General features: G+C 36.0%; 1 protein-coding gene across 2 annotated transcripts in view; it reads right to left on the bottom strand.

Annotated features, from left to right (window-relative positions):
- The window catches only part of Grid2 (glutamate ionotropic receptor delta type subunit 2), a 1,355,396-nt gene that overhangs the window by 1,119,220 nt on the left and 212,837 nt on the right, over positions 1 to 23,339 (bottom strand). For both annotated transcript variants that reach the window (XM_034512535.2, XM_034512534.2), the window contains exon 2: positions 4,367 to 4,522. In XM_034512535.2, the coding sequence (XP_034368426.1) occupies positions 4,367 to 4,522 (156 nt within the window). The remainder of the gene's footprint in view (positions 1 to 4,366; positions 4,523 to 23,339) is intronic.

Here is a 23,339-nt window from a genome sequence, read left to right as displayed (position 1 = left end):
CAGTTGATGCACTGGCATAATTTATTTAAAATCAATCACAGGAAAACTAGAAGCAATTTCAGAAATGGAAAACCTTCTCTAAGAATAAATTAAACACCTTAAATATGTTAAGAAACCATAAAATCATAGGGTCGAATTGCTTTTATAATATACCATGCATTTGCTGAACTTTTCATTTTTAACTGATGAAGTATTCCAAGGCTGAAAGAACATGAGTGATTTATACAGTGTAAATGTTTATCATCCAGAGCAGAATCCTCTCATTATACTATGCTCTTTGAATAAATAATTCATGTAAAAACATAACAAACACATTCATTTTCAACATTTTAATTCTTTATAATACTTCTGAAATCAGACACTTTTTGATATTTCACAATGTATATATATGTGTGTGTGTTTCTATGTGTATGCGTGTGTCTATAATTTTATTGTTGGATTTAATGTAGTAACTAAAACTAACACTGATCTTATGTTCCTGTTTGACTCTTCATTGCTGATATTTGCTTGTATTATAAAAAATTATAAGAATTAATTCATTTCCTGGAATTATAATAGATTAAACTACATACTTAACAATTTAAATTGATTCAAATTTACACTCACACATAGTTAACTGCATGTTTTAGAAATATATGTGGATTTTTGATCTACTATATGCCATATGGAAGCAGAAAAATCCTTTCCTTGGTTGTCAAAATATATTCCAAAAAATATTAAAAACTAACAAAAATTAAACAAGGAACAATCCACTGTTAAAGTGTGAAAAATAATTTGTCCTTGGTTACTACTGAATAATTTATTATATAAAAGTAATAACTTATAAAATATACCCAGAAGTAAGGAAACTGATTTGTTGAGAGAAAATTTTAAATTATTTTTGTCAGATATAAATGTTTCTCTATTGTTCACTTAGATGTATGAACTAAGATTATAGTTATCAAAATGGTCATTGTTTATCACAGAATATAAAGTTAATCTTGTTTTGTAACTGATATGTAGTCTCTCTGTGCTGCCTACAGATCAGGGTGTAGAACCGTCTGCTCCTGTCCATCACCATGTCTGCGTGCCCTCTGCAATGCTTCCCACCATGGTGATAATAGACAAAACCAATGAACTGTAAGCCAGCCCCAATTAAATGTTGTTTTTTTATAAGAAAAAAGTAATAACATATAATAAATTTTTAGAAACTTACTTTACAATAGAATATTAACCTTGAGGTCCTATAGCAATGACAGAGAACAATTTCAGTCATTGAGGACTATCTCCATATTAACTAGAATTCACTGATACAGAGTTTTCCATTATTAACTATTATCTATAAAACAATTCACATGTTAAAACTTGGCCCTTCAAAATATCTTTTAGTGACTCTGAGAAACTGAATATTTCTTTCTATGCACAGTAGGCTAAATATTTTAACATCCCAGCCCTAATTTTGCTCTTAATATGGATATGTGAATAGAATTTTGTAATAAAGTATAGATAACTATCAGAACTTATTTGTCTTTTGTGTGACAAGTTTGTCTGTTAGACCTCTACTATCATTCATTGTTTACCAAATTTCTACTTTCTTAATGATACTGTATTCTCAATAATTGTGATATAACATTGAAATAAATGCACATGAAACAGAAAGATAGAAAAGTTTTAACTTCACTATAAATTGTGTAAAATCTTTAGAAATTATTTATGAATAATATAAATAACACTATTGAACTTTTTATACCCTATAAAAAGTTGGTAATATTAAATTTCTTTTAAATTTATTTTAAAGTTTAGCTAAAAAGTTATTCTTGCTCTCTCTCTCACACACACACTCACACACACATACACACACGCACACACACAATGGGATTTTTATTGACATAGTTTTTCTGCTAAACTTCTTAATATAATTTAAGGAACTGCTAATTCCATACTTGTTCTTCTTTTAATTTATCCTGCATAATTTTTGTAGGATATTTTTTAAATAATATTTTTACAGTATATCTTGAAATAATTATTTCCACTTATAAAATAAACCCAAATCTTTCTAGATACAAAAGAGTGGCAACCAACTTCTCTAAAGCAGTAACTTGTTTCAGGCTCAGCACCCAGAGCAAACCATCAAATAACTGGTCCAGAACAACTTGTTAGTATCAGATACCACTCAGGCAATCTTTCAATATCCTTCATTTTTGTAAAATATGAAATTGCCATCTGGGCAACTTATTACCTCTCCCAATTTGCTTTCAGTATGACAAATTGTTTCAAGTCTTACAATTCTGTTGAGAAATATTTTTTGTTTCTAGAACTGAGCTCAGAGAAGAATGGATGCACAAAGTCTAAAAGAAAATTATTGCAGAATTTAAAATAAACCCTCATTATTTCAATGAGGGAAAGTGTGTAGGCATCATTACTTCCTCCCATCTACTTTCTTGCTTTTATTTGTCCCCATCTACTTTTTCAACCAAGGTAGACACTTAAAATCTCAGTGCATTTTGTGAGGGTGATTTGGCTAGAAGATTGACACGTCAAGACTTGGAAGATAAGTGGGTCAGATGTCTTTGTTTTCTGCTCTATTCATGGTTATGAAGAACTAAGTGACAAAATAAATCCTAAAGAGTTCATTGAGAACATGACTGTGAGAGAACATATATTCTATAAGCCATTGAATGTCTTTCTCAAATTCTAAATTATTTTACAAACTCCTCTATCAATTCTAATATTGAAAATGTTATAAATGCTTCCATAAGTTATTTTCAGCATACAAATAATTTGTGGTAAAGCTATGATATTAATGTGAAAATATTTACATGCATGTTTTTGGCCTTGAATTAATATCCTGTTATTAATAATCAAAATCTATTTTATCATTAAACATAGTTTTTAGTTTTCTTTGAAAATAGTTGATTCTTAATTCTGTTTATTTCACAAAAACAATATTGTTTCCACTATCCAATCACCAATCAGCAAAAAAGAACCCTTTTTTCAGACTATTAGTGTCGTATCCAGTCTATGAACAGAAGTAAATGATTGCATATGTATCATCTATAAAACAAGGTTCACATCAAAAAGTTAGAGTACTAGATAAACGTGGTTCATGCTCCAGACATTTGGAGATATTTTCTCATCCTCTCAATATCAGTCTCTTGACACTGTTTCTTGCCAAACAAATTTATATTTCAAATGTTGTTTTGTTGTTTCTTTTTCCAAATCTGATTTAAACGATTCACAGAAACAATTCATCTGACTAAATTTATGCTGACCTTCATTATCCTAAGTGTATAGCCACAATAAAATATGAAACAGATCAAGGTCTTAGTCTGTGCAAGTATTATAACAAAGAAACTTTAAATTGGTAACTCATAAAGAATGTACAGTCACTGCTCACAGTTCTGAGTGCTGGAAGGCAAAGTTCAGGGGGCTAGCAGATGATGTCTGCAGTCTACTAGTTTTTTGTTCCACAGAAACAGTCTCCTTTTTCTCCTTGTTGTGTCCTTTGAAGACAAAGGGTGTAGCATCCCCTGTTACCTCTTCAAAGAGCACTAATCCTATATATAAAGTCTCATTGCCATGCCTTCAGCATCTTCCAAATCTTCCATCACTTAATATCATCACGGCAGGAATTATGTTTCAACACTGAACTATGTGGGAAATGGCAAAAATAAATCTAGATTCTTAGCAAACATAAAAAAAATAATTCCCCAGCAATGAGTGCTTTACCAAAGAAGGGTATTAATGCTTAATTAGATTAACAGACTCAAACAGAGAATTCCACTAATCTGAGAAACACCATTAAAGATTACTTTTGTCAATGAGAACTTTAATTCACTCCCATGAGAATAGAAAAGAAAAGATTCTGCTTTAGTGTCTGAAAACTTGGGAGAAACACAGCCATAGTCTGTATGCGAGGAGCACAGCATAACCCTGCTCATTTGCAGGTAGTGTCTCCAGGTTTTTCTTGTGGCATTGTATTTGTACCCCTGAAATGTCATTGCAAGTTGTAACAACACTCAAGTCAGCAGTAATCTCAGAAAAATCCAAAGCAAAAATTCTGATAGAAAGTCATATTTTATAGGAAAGTAACATTTCTACTGAAGGTATAACAATGCCATAAAGCTCCTGACAGTAAATTATATATCCTCTTTCACATCATATTTCAATCCAAATAATAATTTTTCATACGATAGGCTTTCAAACTTGAATATAACATAAAATCTTACATGATAAGAACTCTCTGGAAAAGTGATATCTAATTAGCTGAGATGGCACAGAGTGATGCCTACATTACATTGTTGTTTATGGATATATTTTATTTGCATTTTAATGAATAATAATAATAATATAATTAAAATAAACAATAGACCACGGGTGGGCTTACCTTCTTGAACAGCTTGAAAAGGGTTGTTGCCATCAACAAATGTCACAGAAAATGTGATTTTCTCAGTCTGTAAGATTTCTTCATTCTGGTTGAGGTCACCAACTGCAGTGCGGAATACCTCATCATCTTTTTTAGCAGATTCATCAAAAATTGCTCCTAGAAAGAAGCAAATGTTTCTATTAGACAATAACACAAACATTGTCATGACCTCTGGCAATATGCCTAATGCACATTTATTTGAAAACTGCATACTTCCGCTTAAAGAAGTCACCATGTTCACCATAGGAATGTACTTCCCTAAATAAGGGCACTCACTGAGCATGGATGTACCATCACTTCTTTCAAGTGTCCATGAGAAATGATACTTCAAAGTGTAGTTGCAGGCAGAGCATCCTGAAGTCAGTTTTATGTGCCTGTTGACTTTTTTTAGAATTTGTAATGACAGTGGTTAATACAGTGTAAGAGTTATAAGAAGTTTGGAGTCCACAAAAATAAAGATTTTTTCTGTTGATAAATAAGATATATGCTGGGCATTCCTTAGGGTCCAACCCCAGCCTAGACTGATTTTTAAGTTCTATTGTCAACTTAAATGTTTCTGACTTTTTTGCATTTATTTTCCTCCCGAATTATGAATTAGGTTTTCATAACCTTTTCAGTAGTGTACCGAACAGTACTTAGAGAAAATTCAGACATACCCAAGTTTTTGAACTGACAAGAAACCTTTCCTTGAAGCATTGAAGCATTAACTAAGACATTTTTATCACGCCTACTATAGTGATGGCAGTGAACTTCACAGTTCACACTTAACAATTGATTTTCCACATCATAATAGGTCTTTCTAGTTCATACTAGTTGATTTCAAATCCCATTTCCTCCTATTTGTAGACTGAATGCCTCTCAACAATGTGTCCCTACCATGAATCCTGAGTCTCAAGTGTATAGTCAGCAACAGAAAGAACCTACCTATGAGCAAAAGAGCAAAACGTGTATATAGCTTATGAATAAATTAGTTACATTCCCAGTGCCTTATTGTTTTCCTATATTCAAATTTATTGTATGGATAAATCTGGAGGGCATTATACACATAAAATAAGTCAGAAACACAAAATAAAGTGTGTGACTTCACTTACATACTTACATATAGAATCTAAAAAAGACCAAACAAAGAAGCTGAGTACAAAGAGTACTGAGTTGTCTGCTATGCAAAGGACTAAGGAAGCAGAGAGTGGAGGTGAAGGGTGCAGATCTCCAGGCCATTGAAGAAATTATATTGGCACTGAGAAGGGGAGAAGCAGGTTGTACAGAGAAATGATAGAAACCTCCAGTCACTTGCAGGCCTCACAGAGTCACTGGAAATAGAGGAAGCAGGAAGTGGAAGCGGAGGATGAAAACCCCTAAGGACTTGCAGACATTGGGAAGGACACTGGGAAGTGGGAAAGCAGGAAGTGGAGGTGAAGACACAAATAGAGAACATGAGGATTAGAGCTACAATGGTTTTCATGCGTTGGGTATAGGCTGCACGGGTAGGCTTAGGGTGCTACAGTTCCTCCTCACAGGCCCACAAAACTGACTGTGGAAGGGGATTGAGATATAAATGTATTCTACTATCACAAGCAAGTCGTTATGAACATAAGAACAAGTGAGGCAAGCCATAGGTAGGTATATGTTTCTTAAAATACATGATTGATGCAAGACTTACGTCAGACAAGTTTTTCATGATAAATATCTCATGTATATATTATTTTTAGTAAAACAACTATATGTATTCTTTAAATAAAGATTCAGAACCAGATATGTGCCACATATTTGACATGGGCTAAGTGTCACAACGAGAGCAAGCATCCTGGCCTTCACTGCAATGTCCTTCTTCCAAAGCTATGGCTTCTGTATTGTACCTAAGGGGAATCACAATGTAATGCAGCTCTTGATACTATTGAAAGTCTACAGGTAATTTCCCTTTGAGCATACATTATTTAATTAATTATTATTAATGGTAGTAATTATTTTATTATTTTAATCCTTCCTAAGAAAAGCAGGCATGTGTTTTAAACAAGCTTATCTCTACACTATAAATATTTTACTATTTTTAAAAAAGATTCACTGATTCAGGTTAAGTAAAATAATTAATAAATGACTATAGAGCTAACTAGATATATAGCCAATTATCTTTTGTTCTTAACTTATTTGTAGTTACAAAAAAGCATTTATAAAAAAGGTTATCAATAGCCAGCGCTAGCACTCCCCTTCCTCCTCTGCTCGCCCCTCTTCCGCTCTGAGGCCTGGGCTGGACTTCTGCCCAGCCAGCCTGTGAGTGCACCCCTGATACCGCCAGACACATTCTGGGGGATCCATAGAACCCATAGCCAGCGCTAGCACTCCCCTTCCTCCTCTGCTGCCCCTCTTCCGTTCTGAGGCCTGTTGGTGAGTGCACCCCGATACTGACAGACACATTCTGGGGGACCCACAGATCCCACAACTAGCTTTAGGTAGGAAAACCCACATACTACCCTGAGCTCATAGCTGGGTGCCCTGAGTGCTCAGAATCTAGCAAATGCCGCACCCCCACCCCTGCCAGCTAGCACCCCCCTTCTGCCCATCTCCCGGGTCTGAGGCTTAGACCAGACCTCTGCCAGGTCTGCAGTTGTGTGGACCCCGGATTCTGCCTGAGACATACTGGAAGGTCCACTCAACCCAGAGCCACAGAGGAACAACTGAACTCAGAGTGTCAGACAACATATCCTGAGAGATCCAAGAGGAGACACTGCACCCAGAACAGCAGACAACTAGCTGGACTGCTACCTTGGAGGCACCATATCCTGAGGCATCCTAGAGATACCACAGTAATCAGTGCAGCTGAAAAAAATCACAGAGACATCTGGACCCCTAGAAGACCAAACACAAGCGAGACAACTGGAAAGACAGGCTTCAATCAGAGACAGAGGTACAGGTAGCACTAGATTTAACCGGATGGCAAAAGGCAGGCACAAGAACGTAAGCAACAGAAACCAAAGTTACATGGCATCATCAGAACCCAGTTCCCCCATCATAGCAAGCCCTGAACACCCCATCACACCAGAAAAGCAGGATTCAGAATTAAAATCACTTCTCATGATGATGATAGAGGACTTTAAGAAAGACATAAATAACATTCTCAAAGAACAGATAGAAACCCTTAAAGAGGAAACACAAAAATCCCTTAAGGAATTACAAGAAAATGCAACCAAACAGGAGAAGGAATTAAACAAAACCATGCAGGATCTAAAAATGGAAGTAGAAACAATAAAGAAATCACAAAGGGAGAATACCCTGGAGATAGAAAACTTAAAAAAATGATCAGGAGTCGCAATTCTCAACATCTATGCCCCAAATGTAAGGGCACCCACATACATAAAAGACACTTTACTAAAACTTAAAGCATACATTGCACCCTACACAATAATAGTGCGAGATTTCAACACCCCACTCTCAGTTATGGACAGATCATGGAAACAGAAACTAAATCAAGACACAATGAAACTAACAGAAGTTACGAACCAATTGGACTTCATTTTCATTAGAGACCTGTCTGCTCCGGACAGCTTCCTATATTGAATTCTAAGAAGAAATTGAGCATCCTTGGAGTTACTCCAGTTGTGGTGAGACAGCCACTAGGCAAGAATTGCCACTTTCCTTCTACAGACAATTTACTGTCCAGAAAAGGACACACTTGCAGAATAGTCGACTGATTTTATCTGCCTAGACAGAGTAATCAGCCCTTAATAATTCTGCAGCACTAAGGTCTGTCAGGAGATCCTGGGCCAGAAGGCAGAAGAACAGATGCTCCAACGTTTTGAAGTAGAGCGAGTGTCTTGGTGGTCAGAGGTCTCTATAAATTGGCTAAGTTTCAGAAACTACGATTTGTGCTTCCCACAATTATAGTTAACTCAGTCATTCTGGATTTCTGATGGGGTTGAAAACATATAGCTATTGACCTTAAGAGAAAAGATTTGAGTGGATGGTCATCAGCTGACATTCATCCTAAAGCCAGGTTCAGAACTAAATGTTCTAGTTAGAATAGATGACAGAGGAGCTGGTTAGTCAACAAAAGGATGGACTGGGTATTAGGACTCTCCTATACCTCACTGGTACAAATTGGCATAATTAAGCTCTAATTGTATTTTGAGAGAAAAGTTTCATTTTAACAGGAAGGGTGATATGTAGGAGGAGCTAAGGTGGGAGGAGTACTGAGAGGAAGAGAAGGAGTAAGAAGAGGAGGAGAAGAAGGAGAGGAGAAGCTAGGTGATGAAAGAAAGAAAGAGGGGGGAGACAGGGAGGCAGATATTCATGTATCTCCACCAGTCAAAGATAGTTGTTATATCTAGGTCGGTCAGTGGGTTACACCTCTGATTGAACAATTCCAAACTTATAAAGCCTATGATTAACATTTTTTAAAAAAATGTATAAATGCAAAAAGGGAAAGGGGGCATGGTATAGGGGTTTCCTAAGGGGGGTGGGAGGGAATGGGGATAGGGGATGCCATCTGAAGTGTAAATAAAATATCTAATAGAAAAAAAAGAAAAAAAGGGTATCATGTTACATGTTTAAATATAATACAGATTTTCTATGCAAATTTATAGAGACTATGTGCATTCACAAATGTAATATAAGACAAATTTCTTCATATATACAAATGGATAGATAAATGTAAACATTTTACATCATCAGTTGCAATCATTTTGTTAAACTCATATTCAGTCCCCAGGCTTTCCAGTGAATTGAAGATGAAGTTATGAGAGATGTTATTCATTGTGTGAGTCAATATTCTAATAAGAAAGCATGATGCTCTCAGATCCAGTAAATGTGACAGGTTGTTGGTACCCTTTCTAGCTGAGAGGGCTCCCTGTTGAAGTAAGACCACTAAAGAGTGCCCTACATGATCTGCATTTCTTTTATCACTGACCTTTCCTGCTGACATGGATTACACTAATACTGTGACCTGGTTTCTGTAACTCTTGTCATTCATTTCCTGTCTGCACTGAATAACCATCCACTGCTGAGCATATGATAGAGACAGTGAGTAAATTAATTAACATATAAATGTCTTAAATATATCATTATGTATTTATTGAGTAAATACTAGTATTTTATTAATTTAACCAAATAGATAGAGAAAACTCTAATTTTTGACCTATGCTGGCATTTCTGAAACATAGAATTATATTTTTGAATTTTATAGTTTGTATAAATATTTGAGCAATATTATGTGTATCATCATTTTAATTATTGTAATAATGACTTATATTACTATGGAAGAATACTCCTAAATACATATTAATACTTATACTAAATATAATATTAGCATGTTGGACATGTTGAATATATATACTTTTTTAACCAATGTAGTAGAAAACGTGATATCAATTTCCTAAAGTTCATGCTGCAGTGAGGTAACTATAAACCTTATGATCTGTGTCTGCTCACATGTTTGTACATATATCTGTCTTTGGTGGAATGCAAATGGGGCTTTACAAAGACAATCTACAGATAAACCTTGGGTTCTAACAGGTGACAATGATGACTTCTACTGAGTAATAATTAGATTTTTAAACAAAGGTATTTTACCTAACACAATATTTATACATTAATCCTGCCCTCATAAATTGCAAAATCTTATAGAACTGATATCAGATTGTTACTTAGGTGCTGAACTTAAAATACACGGAAAAGAAAAATGTAAGAGTGATGGTTCATTTCCTGCAAACAGGAAAGTTTAGCATACATATCAAACTCTAATAATTTATTTACTATTTGTCTACCTCTAAAATGCTTTTTCTTAAACTTAGCTTTTCATATAAGAAGACATGAAGCATGTTGATGGAAAGACCCATGTGTGCTTTTCTTGAAGAGCATCAAGATGCAAGGTCCCTAATACCATTCATTTCCCAAATCCAGCAGTGGTGTCCACATTAACAGTACCACACACAATTAAAAAATAATAAAGAATCACATTTCCTTTAGCAGCGAACAGTGATGGGAACAGCCCCACTCCACCTGTTAGGGGAGCCAAATGAACACCAAGCTACACATTTAAATCAGATAGAAAATAGTTTTAAGTCAAGACCCAGCTATACTACTCCTGGTAATGTACTTAAAAGATGCCCCACTAAAACACAGGGAAACTTGATCAACTATGTTCATAGTAGCTTCATTTGTAATAGCTAGAAACTAAAAAAAAACCTTATATGTCATTCAACTGAAGAATGAATAAAGAAATTTGCAAGCAAATGGATGGAACTTAGAAACCATGTTTTTAATCAAGGTATTAATGATATAGATATAGAGATAGAGATAGAGATAGAGATAGAGGTAGAGGTAGAGGTAGAGGTAGAGGTAGAGGTAGAGGTAGAGGTAGAAGTAGAGATAGAGATAGATAGATAGATAGATAGAGATATATTTGAATATTTATATTCCATTTTTTATAAATAGCTTAGGAAAGCACAGGAATAAATGCTTAGTTGGTAAGAATGAAATGTTTTCATGAGCTCACAAATACCATCAAAGATAGAACAAAAAAGTTTACTACATAAGGAAAATTATTGCAGAAACAATTGTTTACATACCCATCTGTCAGTCTATTTATCACATGTTTGTCATTTATCTATTTATTATTATTACCTATTTTGATAGTTATTCCTGGTGGTCAACTTGACTGCATCTGGAATGAAATACGACCCAGAATTGGTGGGCTCATTTGTGTTCCAGATCTTGAGGCTGGAAGACACAAATTTCTGACCTGGATATTGGCATGGAGATCTTGAGGCATAGTGGCCATGAAAACTTTAGTCCCAAGGAAGGTAGTACATGCTTTTAATACCAGTACTTAGGAGACAGGCATACAGGTCTCTGAGTTCAAATCAGTCTACAGAGCAAGTTAAAGGACAGCCAAGCTTAGGTAGTGAAAAAGTTGGGGAAAAAATCTGGTGAAATTATTAGAACATGACAGCCATTTTTCAGCCCCAACAAGTGGCTTCTTTGGCCATACAGCTCTAATTTTAAAGTCCAGAATAGATAGGCTTACTGGGACAACTGTTGCTGGTTAGCTGCAGCTAAAATTTTAGTGGTTATTAAGAAAAAATAGCATCATTGTGGTGAAATCTTCTGGGAAGTGTTTTCTGAGAGCACAAATAATCTATGCTCCAGAGATATCCAAGGTTGTACCTCCTACAGAAGCTCTACTGGGTAATGTGTGAGAGTCACCCAGGTGGTGTCATGAAGGCATGAAGGTGTCATGAAGAACAGCTGGGGCTTGGCACTGTGAGTGACCATGGAAAGCCATTGGTGAAAGTGCAGTCTCAGTTGCAGTTGATGGTCCAATACTGAAGGGGTCATGCAAAGGAGTTGAGGCTTAGTACCATGAAGAGAGCCTATGAGAGGCTATTGGTGAAGTCTAGTTGCAGTGGAAGACCCCAAGAACATGATCACCAAGAACAGCAGCAGCAATGTAGTGGATAAATCTGAGCTTAGTGTGCCACAGAAGGCAGAGCTGGGGAAGTGGTACAAGCCCTTTGGGGGAGCCCAGATCATTATATGTGGATCCCAGACATTGACACAAGACACTGTAACACTGAAGTTGCCTCGGAGACCCCAAGATTACTGAGATTCCAGAGCCATGGGATATCTGAACAAGCCAAGGAGAAAGAAGTTTGTTGCAATCAACACAGATGAGAAAGGAGTTGGATATCTGAAGACCACCTTGAAGTCAGACATGAAGGTGCAAAGTTTAGAGTTTGTCCAGCTGGTTTTCTATCTTGCTTTGGGGATTGCAGAAAAGAGATTGGATGAAACTCAGAAGAGTTTGAACTTTGGACTTTAACATTGCTGAGACTGCTGTAAACTATGGGGGTTTTGGAAGTTAGACTCATGTATTTTGCTGTATGCTATGTTTAGGTATGGCCTCCATAGTCTAGCACATTTGAACAAACATATGAGGGCCAGGGAGTGGAATGTGATGGTTTGTTTATGCTTGGCTCAGGGAGTGGCAGTATTATAAGGTGTGGTTCTGTTGGACTAGGTGTGTTGCTGTGGTGTGGGCTTTAAGACCATCATTCTAGCTGCCTGGAAGTGAGTATTCTGCTAGCAGCCTTCAGATGAAGATGTAGAACTCTCAGCAACTTCTGCACCATGGCTGCCTAGATGCTGCTGGCATGTTCCTGTCTTGATGATAATGGACTGAACCTCTGAATCTGTGGAGCCAGTGCCAATTAAATGTTGTCCTTTATAAAAGTTGCCTTGGTCATGGTATCTGCTCAGAGCACTAAATTCTAACACATCTATCTATCCATCCATAATTTAAAGAGACTATTATATAAAATTAAATAATTTAACAACCAATGCAAATATCAGTATTTCTCTTTCACAACAAATTTGTACTTAAAACTATTTCTTCTGAGAGATATATTTAAAAATAGATGTCCACAATATGTTTATTTCAAAAAAAATGTTCAAAATACGCTCAAAAATATGCTCAAGATTTCTGTTGAAAACAAAAGAGCTAACATTTTGTTTTGTTTTGCTTTGTTTTCACTCAGAAATCTCAATTCTTTCTAGTTGGAGAAATTGTTCAACAGTTAATAGCATGTCCTGCTCTTCCAGAGAAAATGAGTTTTGGGCCCAGCCCTTGATGCCAAGCTGCTCACAAACATCCATGACGCAGAATCGAAGTTAGCAAACTCCTCTTTGGGCTTCTTCAGGCATAAGCACACACATTGCATTCACTCCCACAGACAGGTACATGCACATAAATACAAACATTTTTAAACATAAATACTTTTAGTTCAATGTTCTATTAATCTTATCTTTCCAAAACATACAATGTTTTAGCTGACTAAAAAAAAGAAATTAAAATTAGCCCAACGGGTAAATTACATGGTGTGGATTATTAAGTATCTCTAGATTAAGAGTGATTTTCCTTTCACCAATTCCTGCAAAAGGGCTGTATGTGGATTTTTTTCTATTGTTCTCTTTCACCCAGACATTCACATGCACCCTTCCTATCTTGAAAACAGGAAAATGGTCATGACTTAAAATATTCTGCTTCAATCATATTTTTGGTGTAAGACATATAACATGCCATATAAAACATAGATTTGATAATTCTCTGATGATTAACTTATCTGATTACTTATTGATAAATTGATAGAACTAAGGTACACAAGCCATAGTGACATACAAATGTGAGACTAATGTCACACAGCTTATTCCTTTGCCTAAGAGACCTTGCACTTTAATGTAGAAAAATGGAAGACTGTAATTACAATGTTTTATTTTTCTCCCCGTCAAACTCCCACATAACTCTTATTATTAGTTTTCAAATTTATGCCCACTTTTTTACTAATTATTACAGCATTCATATATTCACATACACATACACTCCTAAATATAACCCTCTTTTGCTGTAGAATGTTATTTGTATTTATGTTTTCAGGGCTGACCATATGGTATCAGAAAACCTATTAAGATGCACATATTTTTCTTACCACACAAAACATATAATATATATGTAAAGACTTATTTTCTAATATAAATAGGCTTAAATAGCATCTTTAGAACTATTTTTAATTACATCAAGAGACATTTTTTGCTTATTAAATTTTTAAAATTTTTTAATTTATTTTTTTTAAATCTTTTTACAGTCCAGATTTTATCTCACTACTGGTCCACCCTCTAATTGTTCCACATACCATACCTCCACCCCCTGCCCACATCTTCAAGAGGATGTCCCCACTCTCCCACCCCCACCACCGGACTTCTCAACTTCCTGGAGCCTCCAGTCTCTTGAGGGTTAGATACATCTTTTCTGAATGAACCCAGACCCAGCAGTCCTCTCCTGTATATGTGTTGGGGGCCTCATATCAGCTGCTGTATGCTGCCTGATTGGTGGCCCAGTGTCTGAGAGATCTCAGGGCTCCACGTTAGTTGAGACTGCTGGTCCTTCTACAGGGTCTCCCTCCTCCTCAGCTTCTTGCACTTTTCCCTAATTCAACTACAGGAAACAGCAGCTTCTGTTCATTGTTTGGTTGTGAATTTCTGCATCTCACTCTTTCACTGGCTTGTTGGGTCTTTCAGAGGGCGGTCATGATGGACCCCTTTTTGTGAGCATACCATATTCTCAGTAATAGTGTCAGGCCTTGGCACCTTCCTTTGAGCTGAAACCCAATTTGGGTCTGTCAGTAGATCTCCTATTTCAAGAGACAATTTTTTTTCTATCTTACCTTCTTTAACCATTCACAAATGCTCTGAAAGCATATTTTAAGTGTTAGAGAGCATCAGATTCTTGGTAAAATTTTTCATTCTAATATCTGGAAATGCTTAGGTTCTTTTTAGACGTCATGCATCAAGAATAGCACCCATGGCAGTTAACGCCCATGAGTACTAACCACTGTGTAAAGCAGGCCACAAGAGATATGTCAAGTAGTTTTAGTGATAATTCATTGGGGATAAATGGTGCTTACATTCACCGTCCTTCCCATAGACCAAGAAAGCGAATTGCTAACAAATTCACAGCTTTAGGTTCTTACTCATCCTCCTAAAATCTGTATGCATGTCACATGATCAAACTTACACACAAGCAGTAATTATAAGACAATACTATCCTCAAACTAACTATAATAACATTTTGGTGCATAAAAAATGTAAAACCCTCTAATCTAATTTTTTATAAAGTTTAATATATTATACATTTCTCAATAAATAATTTTAAAAATATTTGGATAGAATAATATCACAATACATTTATTATATTATAATTATTTGGTGTGTTATTCTGTCATAGTAACTGCAAGAACGTTTAGTCAAAACACTTGTGTAGGTATAATTCCTCATGGGCATGTCTACAGGCTTGCTTAAGCAGTAATTCTACATAATGAGGAAATTGACAAATAAGACTGGTTATCACAGGTGGTATTTTATACTTTTTTTTAATTATTTTTCTGTATTTTCTTTCTGAATCAGTGAAAAATTCCCTTCTTTTCTTCCTGTTCTATGCTATTCATTTTTGTCATATGTCTATTACCCAGTTCCCATGCTGTGTCTTTCATGTCTGCCCCATGTTCATCTGAAGCAACATCCCCTCAGTGCATACTTAACAGCCAAGACCGATGAAGAACTTGTCTAAAAAGTGGCCATGTAAACACTATGCAGAAATTACTCTTCCCTTGCATGGCAGGGAAGGGGACAGGAGGAGAATACTGAGGTGAGTAGGCAATAATGTGCCTAAGTAAAAGTATGAATATAGGAAGAAGGTATAGATATTTTTAGAAATGAAACAGATTTAACATTTTTCTTTCTGTAGCAATTTACTGTATCTTTTTAATACCAACTTAAACTTCCACTAAAATATGAGAAATCAAACTTAGCACTAAATGCAAAATCATATGTCCAAAAAAAACCATGAATAACAGAAGTGATAGATGGAATTCTGTCCTCTTAGTAGAGCAAGGTACATTGTATACAAAATAATGTAGTCTAGGTATTTTCTACATGTCTAATCTCATGTTAATAATAAAGCCCGCCTTCTGTTTAAATGGAAAATAATTTTATCTTTATAAATTTACTAGGTAAGTTGCTTAAAATTAAGCATTCTAAAGTGTCTATGAGGTATGTTTTATTTCTAATGAAAGTAAAGGCACCACATGGAGCATTTGGGTAGATAAATATACATTTTTTGGTAAACTCTCAAACATTATGTTCTGATTTCTTCAAAACCCACTTCCAGCTTTCTTCTCTTTTCTTTCATGAGCATACGTAGGAGGGTGCCATATAGTATCCAACATTTCCTATTCCATTTTTATTGTTAAATATATGAAATAAAATTACATTAAGGGGCATCATACAGGGATTGTAAGGGTGAGCACTGAGGTGAGCGTTCAGTAATGAGCCTAAGTAAAGGTATACCATTAGGGAGCAGCATACAGGTTTTGTAAATGTATGCCCTGTACAGTATTTCCTAAGCATTAGAACAACAGAAATTCTATTCTAACTGTAGACTAGAAGCCATTTTCATGTCAGTGTCCTCAGATGGAAGCAATGTGGGGCATTATTAACTGTGATTGATTATTAAATGGACCAATTTTCTTTCACTCTACAACATTTGAATGACAATTGGATTCTTTACCAAGTACATTAAATATGCAAGATGTTCTACTTTAAAATAATTTAGTATTATATTACAAAATGCTCTGTATTTAATATACACTGCTTTCTATGTAAGGCTTTTTTCAAAAAGCTTTAAATTCATAGATGATAACACTTTTCATATTTATTCTACAGATAAGAGTCACAACAGTTAAAGTTATCACCTGATCATATTAGAAAATAATGGACATCAAGTAAGGAGGCTTGCACAGGGCATGGAAAGAAGGGATGGACCACAGCAGTAACTTAGCCATGATCAGAAGTGAGACAAACAATAAGGCCAGGACACAGGTGCCAGAAAAAACCCAAGTTTTCTAAGAACACAGGAGCAAGCAGGAACTATCCATTATGGGAAATGCCTCATAGACAATGAGTCATATGAGTACAGATGTGTTAATATAAATTTGGCCAACTGTTTCTATGAAACTAAGTTTAAACACAGTGATGAAACCAGAATTTAGCCTGGAAAACCTGAAAAACTGAATGATAACAGGGGAATTTCAAGATGTTTCCAAGAATGAGCCATTTATGGATTGTTTTCCCTCTATCAGTGACCCTAGCATGACATGGCAGTAACATGATGGATGGGTTGTCATTGTTCACAACTTTGCATAGAGGGGGAATTCATTATGTGTTTCCTTAATTGAAGTGGCAGAACCAGAATTCTGACACACAATTATATAGCTCAATCATTGATGCAGATGTGAAATATTCAACATACTCAATAAGAATATCAGGCATGAGGATCTGGGAATCCACCAATACATTACATAAATCCTTCTGCAGGAAGGAAGTTATTGCAAACAAAGACAAAGGAGTTCTATCTTGTCAAATTCACAGGTGTTAAAAATTGAAGAAATTTGTATATGGTCTATATACACCATGCTGTCACCTATGGAACAGTGTATCCAATAACTGCAAGAATGCAGAACCTTCAGCGAAAAAATTTTGAGAATGACTTTAGGTGATGCATTAATCTAACTGATAAACTTTTAAAGAAATGCCCCAAGAGCCAGCTAAATCATTCTTGGGCATACACCCAAATGATGCTCCACTATACCTCAAGGACATTTGCCCAACTATGTTCATAGCAGCTTTATTTGTAATAGCCAGGAACTGAAAATAACCTACATAACACTCAACTAAAGAATGAATAAAGAAAATGTGGTACATCTACAAAATGGAATACTATTCAGCCACGAGAAACAAAGACATCATGAAATTTGCAGGAAAATGGATGGAAATAGAAAATATCATCCTGAGTGAGGTAAGATAAACCCAGAAAGACATTTATTGTATGCACTTACTTCTAAGTGCATATTAGCTATAAAGTATAGGATAATCAAGTTACAGTCAAAGGACCCAAAGAAACTGAGTGATAATGAGGCCCCAAGAGAGGATTATGAATCTCACTTGGAAGGGGAAACAAAATATTCATCAAAGGAGAATAGAAAGAGGGAACTGTGTGGGAGACTAGGTGTAGAAGAAAGCTGGGATGGGGATCAGATATGGAGAAAAGGAGAGTGGGACAGGGCTGGGAGTGAGAATGACAATGAACAGGGGCATCTCTGGGAGTATCTAGAGACCTGTGACAGGGGAAGTTCCAGGGAGCCTATGGTATGACTCTAGCTGAGACTCCTAATAGCAGGGTATATAGAGACTGAAGTGGCCACCTTCTATAGCCAGATATGACTTCCAGTGGAGGAAGGGTACATCAACCCACTCACAAAATTTTCAACCCAAAATTTAGGCTTCCTATAAGATGTGCTGAGATAAAGAAAGAACCAGATGTTGCCTACTATTTCCCGTCTCTTAACTAGACTGCCTGGTTAGGCCTTAGTGGGAGAGGATTCACTTTGACCTATTGCAATTGGATGTCCCATGGTAGGTTGGTCCAAAGGGGTCTTCCCTGTCTCTCATGAGAAGGGGAGAAAGTAATGAGTGTAGGCATTTGTAAGGGTGATACTAGAAGAAGAGGGACCAGGTCTGTATTTGGGATGTAAAAATTAATAAAAAATTATAATTATAATTTTTTGAAAAAATGCAAGTGACCTGGTGAGATGGTTCAATGGATAACAGGACTTGCCTCAGACACACTTTCCTTTTATTTCCCAGGAACCCTATAGTAGAAAAAAATTCTAAATTCCTTTCTTTGATCTCCATAGTAATTCCTACTACTCTCTTAAACTAATCAATCAATTAATTAATAGGGAAAAGAGGAATACAAAGCTTCTCTAATAATTAAAAATATTTGGTTAGGACTGATGTTTCTCAGAAACATGGCATTGTCAGCACAACCACGGACTACGGCAGGTTATGCACTCACTTGGCATTAATAAGCTCACCCTGTGTATTGATTACATTCCTGGTGTTGGGATACAATATTATGACCGAAAACAACTTATTGAAAAAAAAAAGAGATTTTTCTGGCTTATGGTTCCAGGAATAAAGTCTGTATTGGCAGTGGTGCTACTACAGCAGGTGGCCAGAACAGAAAGCTTTGAAATCACATTTTCAACCAAAACCAAAAGCCAGACATAGACAACTGGATGGGTGATAATGCTGTCGATTCTTACAGCTTGCTGCCAATAATTTACTTCCTCCAATAAGGCTGCAGTACCTCTCAAAGCAGTCTCACAAACTGGGGACCACATGTTCAATACCGGTACCTCTAGATGACAGTCTTCAGTCAACCCTCATTCCAGGAAATCTAGTCCATCAGTTTCCATAGGATGCGCTTACTTGAGGTTTATGTGTATGCTTTGTCCCTGAGCTTCTCCAAATGGAAGTTAGGGAGCCAGTGATCCGCAGGCTGATGCAGTCAGTCTGAATTCTAGTGCTTAATCCTTTAATTATATGGATGTCTCTTTATGCTTTTTAGCCAGTCATTGTACACCCATATTTAAAATAAAGGTATTAAAACAGAAGTTAAGGCTCTGAATAATGATCACCATCTACCCCTGAACATGGCATCCATTTAAATCTGCTCTGAAAGTGGGCCCTGCTAATTCCCCCAATTACTTTTCCATCACATATTTCCAGATTTAGCTCCTCTGGAGCTGCTCCTCATCCTGAAAGGCTACCCTAGCCAAGTTCCCTTACATTCATAGATGGATTCCCAATTTCCAAATCATCTTCAGATAAAGCTGTGATTAGTGAGTTACTCATCTATGATTTGAAATATGAAGAAACAGAAGTGTTGGTTGTTTAAAGTATCTTCTAGCTGATAATTCTGAAATTAAATGAAGACTTTGAGAATTTATATATTTGGTATAGTTTTATTTTTATTTTGTATTTTTAGTGAAAAAATAGTTTTAAAAATTTATTATTGCCGGGCAGTGGTGGTGCATGCCTTTAATCCAAGCACTTGAGAGGCAGAGGCAGATGGATTTCTAGGTTCGAGGCCAGCCTGGTCTACAGAGTGAGTTCCAGGACACTCAGGGCTACACAGAGAAACCCTGTCTTGAAAAACCAAAAAAAATTATTATTATTACCTTATTTAATATACATCCTACCACTGTTCCCCTCATGTTGATCCCCTTGCACAATCTTTCTTTAATCTACCCTCCTCTTTTCCTTTGAGCAGATAGAGGTCCCTCTGTATATTTCCCCACCCTGGCATATCAAGTCTCTGTGAAGCTAGGTACATACTCTCCCACTCAGGCCAGATAAGGCAGCCTACCTAGAAGAATATATTCCATGCACAGGCAACAGCTTTTGGGATAGTCCCCAGCTTCAGTTTTTCGGGATCCACGTTTAGACCAACCTGTACATCTTGTTTCACTTAAACAGATCAAATGTATCATGTTTTAATTTTGTGGTTTGGCACTTATTACTGCTGTGGACAGCATCAGATCCTGTGCTTTGCAAGAGGATAGGAAAGATGTAACTACAATGGCCTTCCAATATGAAATATTTATGACTAAAATTGCATTCATAATTATTTTATCTTTTATCATTCTTATGAGATTAAACATTAGTAAAGATTCCTATTTTTTTCAACCAAAATCAAATATCCAAAACTTTCAAAAGAATAGAAGACAGGATGTATCTGCACAACTAACATTGTTCACCAAGTTGGGGGAACAAAGTTTGCTGCAGAAAATCATGGTGTTAGGGCAGGCCACTGTGGCAATTCACCACCACTCCAAAACATACAACATCTCTACAACCCACAACCGTGGACAGCTCTTTCCATACCATGTTCTTTTAACTTGAGAGCTTGGTATGTGATGCAGTGCTGGGTCTCTTCCCCACTAATGCCCATCACCTTCGCTCAGTTGCTACTGCTAGACAGAAGAAGCTCCCTCTGTGGCACCTGGACTTAATGCTGCCTGTTGCTTTTGAAGCTTTTTTTCTTTGCTTCTACAGATACCTCTCTTACTAGGCTAAATCAGATTTTGCCACATGGGTCTCACTTTTCCAGTCTTTGTCAGTTACCTATTTTACTTCCCAGACTTTCATTTATACATAAGACACATACCACTATCTAAGGATCCATATGGTAACTTCTATTGCCTGATCTTAGTCCTTTTGCAATTTATGGAGTTAAAGGTTTTCTTTGTTCTGTTCACTACTTAGTGGTGAAAAGTAAATCTTGTGTATATAAATGAATATTTGATGAATAAATATATACAATGAGATTACATATTAAAAGCTACCACAAATTATTCTATTAACAACATAATGCCTTTGTGGAATATTTAAACTATGTACACTTAGTTTAAATAAAGACTGATACCAAGAGATCAATATACAAGCTTTACTTGATTTTTTACTCTCCTTTGTTGGAAGCTTTAATATGGCACTAAAAAATTGAAAAAAATGTTCTGAGAAGCTTTACAATATACAACATTTTAAAGAATAAATAAGATATTATTGAAGCATATAGTTAATACAAAGTGTCATTTTATGATAATCTTGTTGATTTTCTCATTAATTTAATTTTAATTTTAATTAAATGTTTGTATTGGTTTTTATATATAATAAATTCAGAATTTTAACCATATTATTATTTGAATAAATAGTTTTGAATTGTATTTATCTATAAACTAATGTTATTAAGAAGTTCATTCTGTGTTAACAAACTGGTGATTAACAGCAGTTCCAAGTAATTCCATTTTTTCTTGTCTTATGATGATGGTGACCACCATCTCTTACTAATTCATGTGTTCAACCTTTCAGATTAGGCCCTGAGATTAGGCTTTATGAGATTTTTCTATTAGTAATATCTTCTGTTGCTTCCTTTTTATTGAAAATATTTTTTCATACAATATATTCTGAGTTTGAGTTCCCTGCCCCCATTTCCTTCCAGTTCCTCCTCACCCAACTCCAAATCTCTCCTTTCTCCCTCTCTTCCTCTCCTTCCCCCTCCTACTCTCTCTGTTTTTTCTCTGATCTTCTCTCTCTTCTCTCTCTCACTACCTCTCTCCTCCTCCTCTCCCTCCCTCCTCTCTCTCTCTAGGAAATGAACAGGAAATTTTTAAAAAGAATACACCGAAGGAAAAAAAACAGAAGAAAATGAAAAGCACAAGAAAAAATACACATGTAGAGAGTATAAGCATGCATGGGCACACAAAGATACACACACATGTACACACACACACACACACACACACACTACATTAAGACATAAAGCAGGGGATAAATTATAATTCAACCTTCCAAAGAGGTTTTCAGATAGCACTGATTTTAGAGTATCTTTCAGATACTCTGAATCCAAAGAGGAAGTTTTTCTGCAAAGATTGCAAATACAAGTTTAGTATTTTGTAGAGGCACCTCAGTTAAGTTGGCAAGTCAGTATATATAATTTGAAAAAGATTTAGTGTGTCATAATACATTTGTAACATTTAGAAAACAATATATCACATAAATGGAGAAAATATATGAATAATTTTTAAGCTGAAAAGAAAGAACATGACATGAGAACTTAGTGGGGGCTGTGAGAGCTAAAGCTATTAGTACACGAGAGGCAGTCGATGACTTTTGTTAAGTCCTCTCTTTGTAAACAAATCAGTGATGGATCTGATACAGCTGTGATCATTTTTAACTTGACATGTAAGTTGTTATTTTGACACTCAATGAATAAAAGTCTCTGACAGGTCATTAGGAGGCAAACATGGTGGTAATAAGAAGAAAATGATGCTCTGGCCAGGCAACACTTCAAAAGGAGTACAAGGATAAACAGCTGGTAATAGTGAGCTTCTTGACCACAGCATGGAAGTCTCTTGAGCACTAGCTCTGGAGGTGCAGGCTGCCTTTGCATGAAACCCTGTCACATGTGCCAAAAATGTACACTCTAGCATACTTACCAAAATATATTACTGTGTTCTTAAGGTTACATGGATTTTTTTTCTATTATTTATCTTTTTTAAGTACTGGGGAAAAAACACAGTCTCCGCAGTGTTCCTTTACATATTTCAAATTAAATTTCTTCTTGTGCCAGCACAATTTCTTCTCTGAATATGCAGAATAATGTCTCAGTGTACAGAAGGGCATGGAGAGTCAAAGAAATGTCTCCACATGATGTTTGCACTTCAGAGAAACTTCCTTCCATCTCCTGCCTCTGAAAAGGAGTCATATCAGCTGGAGACCCAAGAATGAGCACACACAGATTCAGGCAGAGCTGGGTTGCATCAACAGTGTTCTGACATGCTGCCAATACATTTTCTGGCTCTCACTCTCTCACTCCTTTTTTTTTTTCTTCTTGGAAATTATTTCATTTCTCTAACCACATTTAGAAAGTTAAGTGTGATATACGGTAATGACAGGGTGTTTCATATTCCATCCTAAAAACCAGAAA

The sequence above is a fragment of the Arvicanthis niloticus genome, chromosome 9 (genome assembly GCF_011762505.2).
Source record: "Arvicanthis niloticus isolate mArvNil1 chromosome 9, mArvNil1.pat.X, whole genome shotgun sequence".
Classification (NCBI taxonomy): domain Eukaryota; kingdom Metazoa; phylum Chordata; class Mammalia; order Rodentia; family Muridae; genus Arvicanthis; species Arvicanthis niloticus.
Note: the sequence above shows the minus strand (reverse complement) of the source record. Positions and strands in the feature narration are given on the sequence as shown.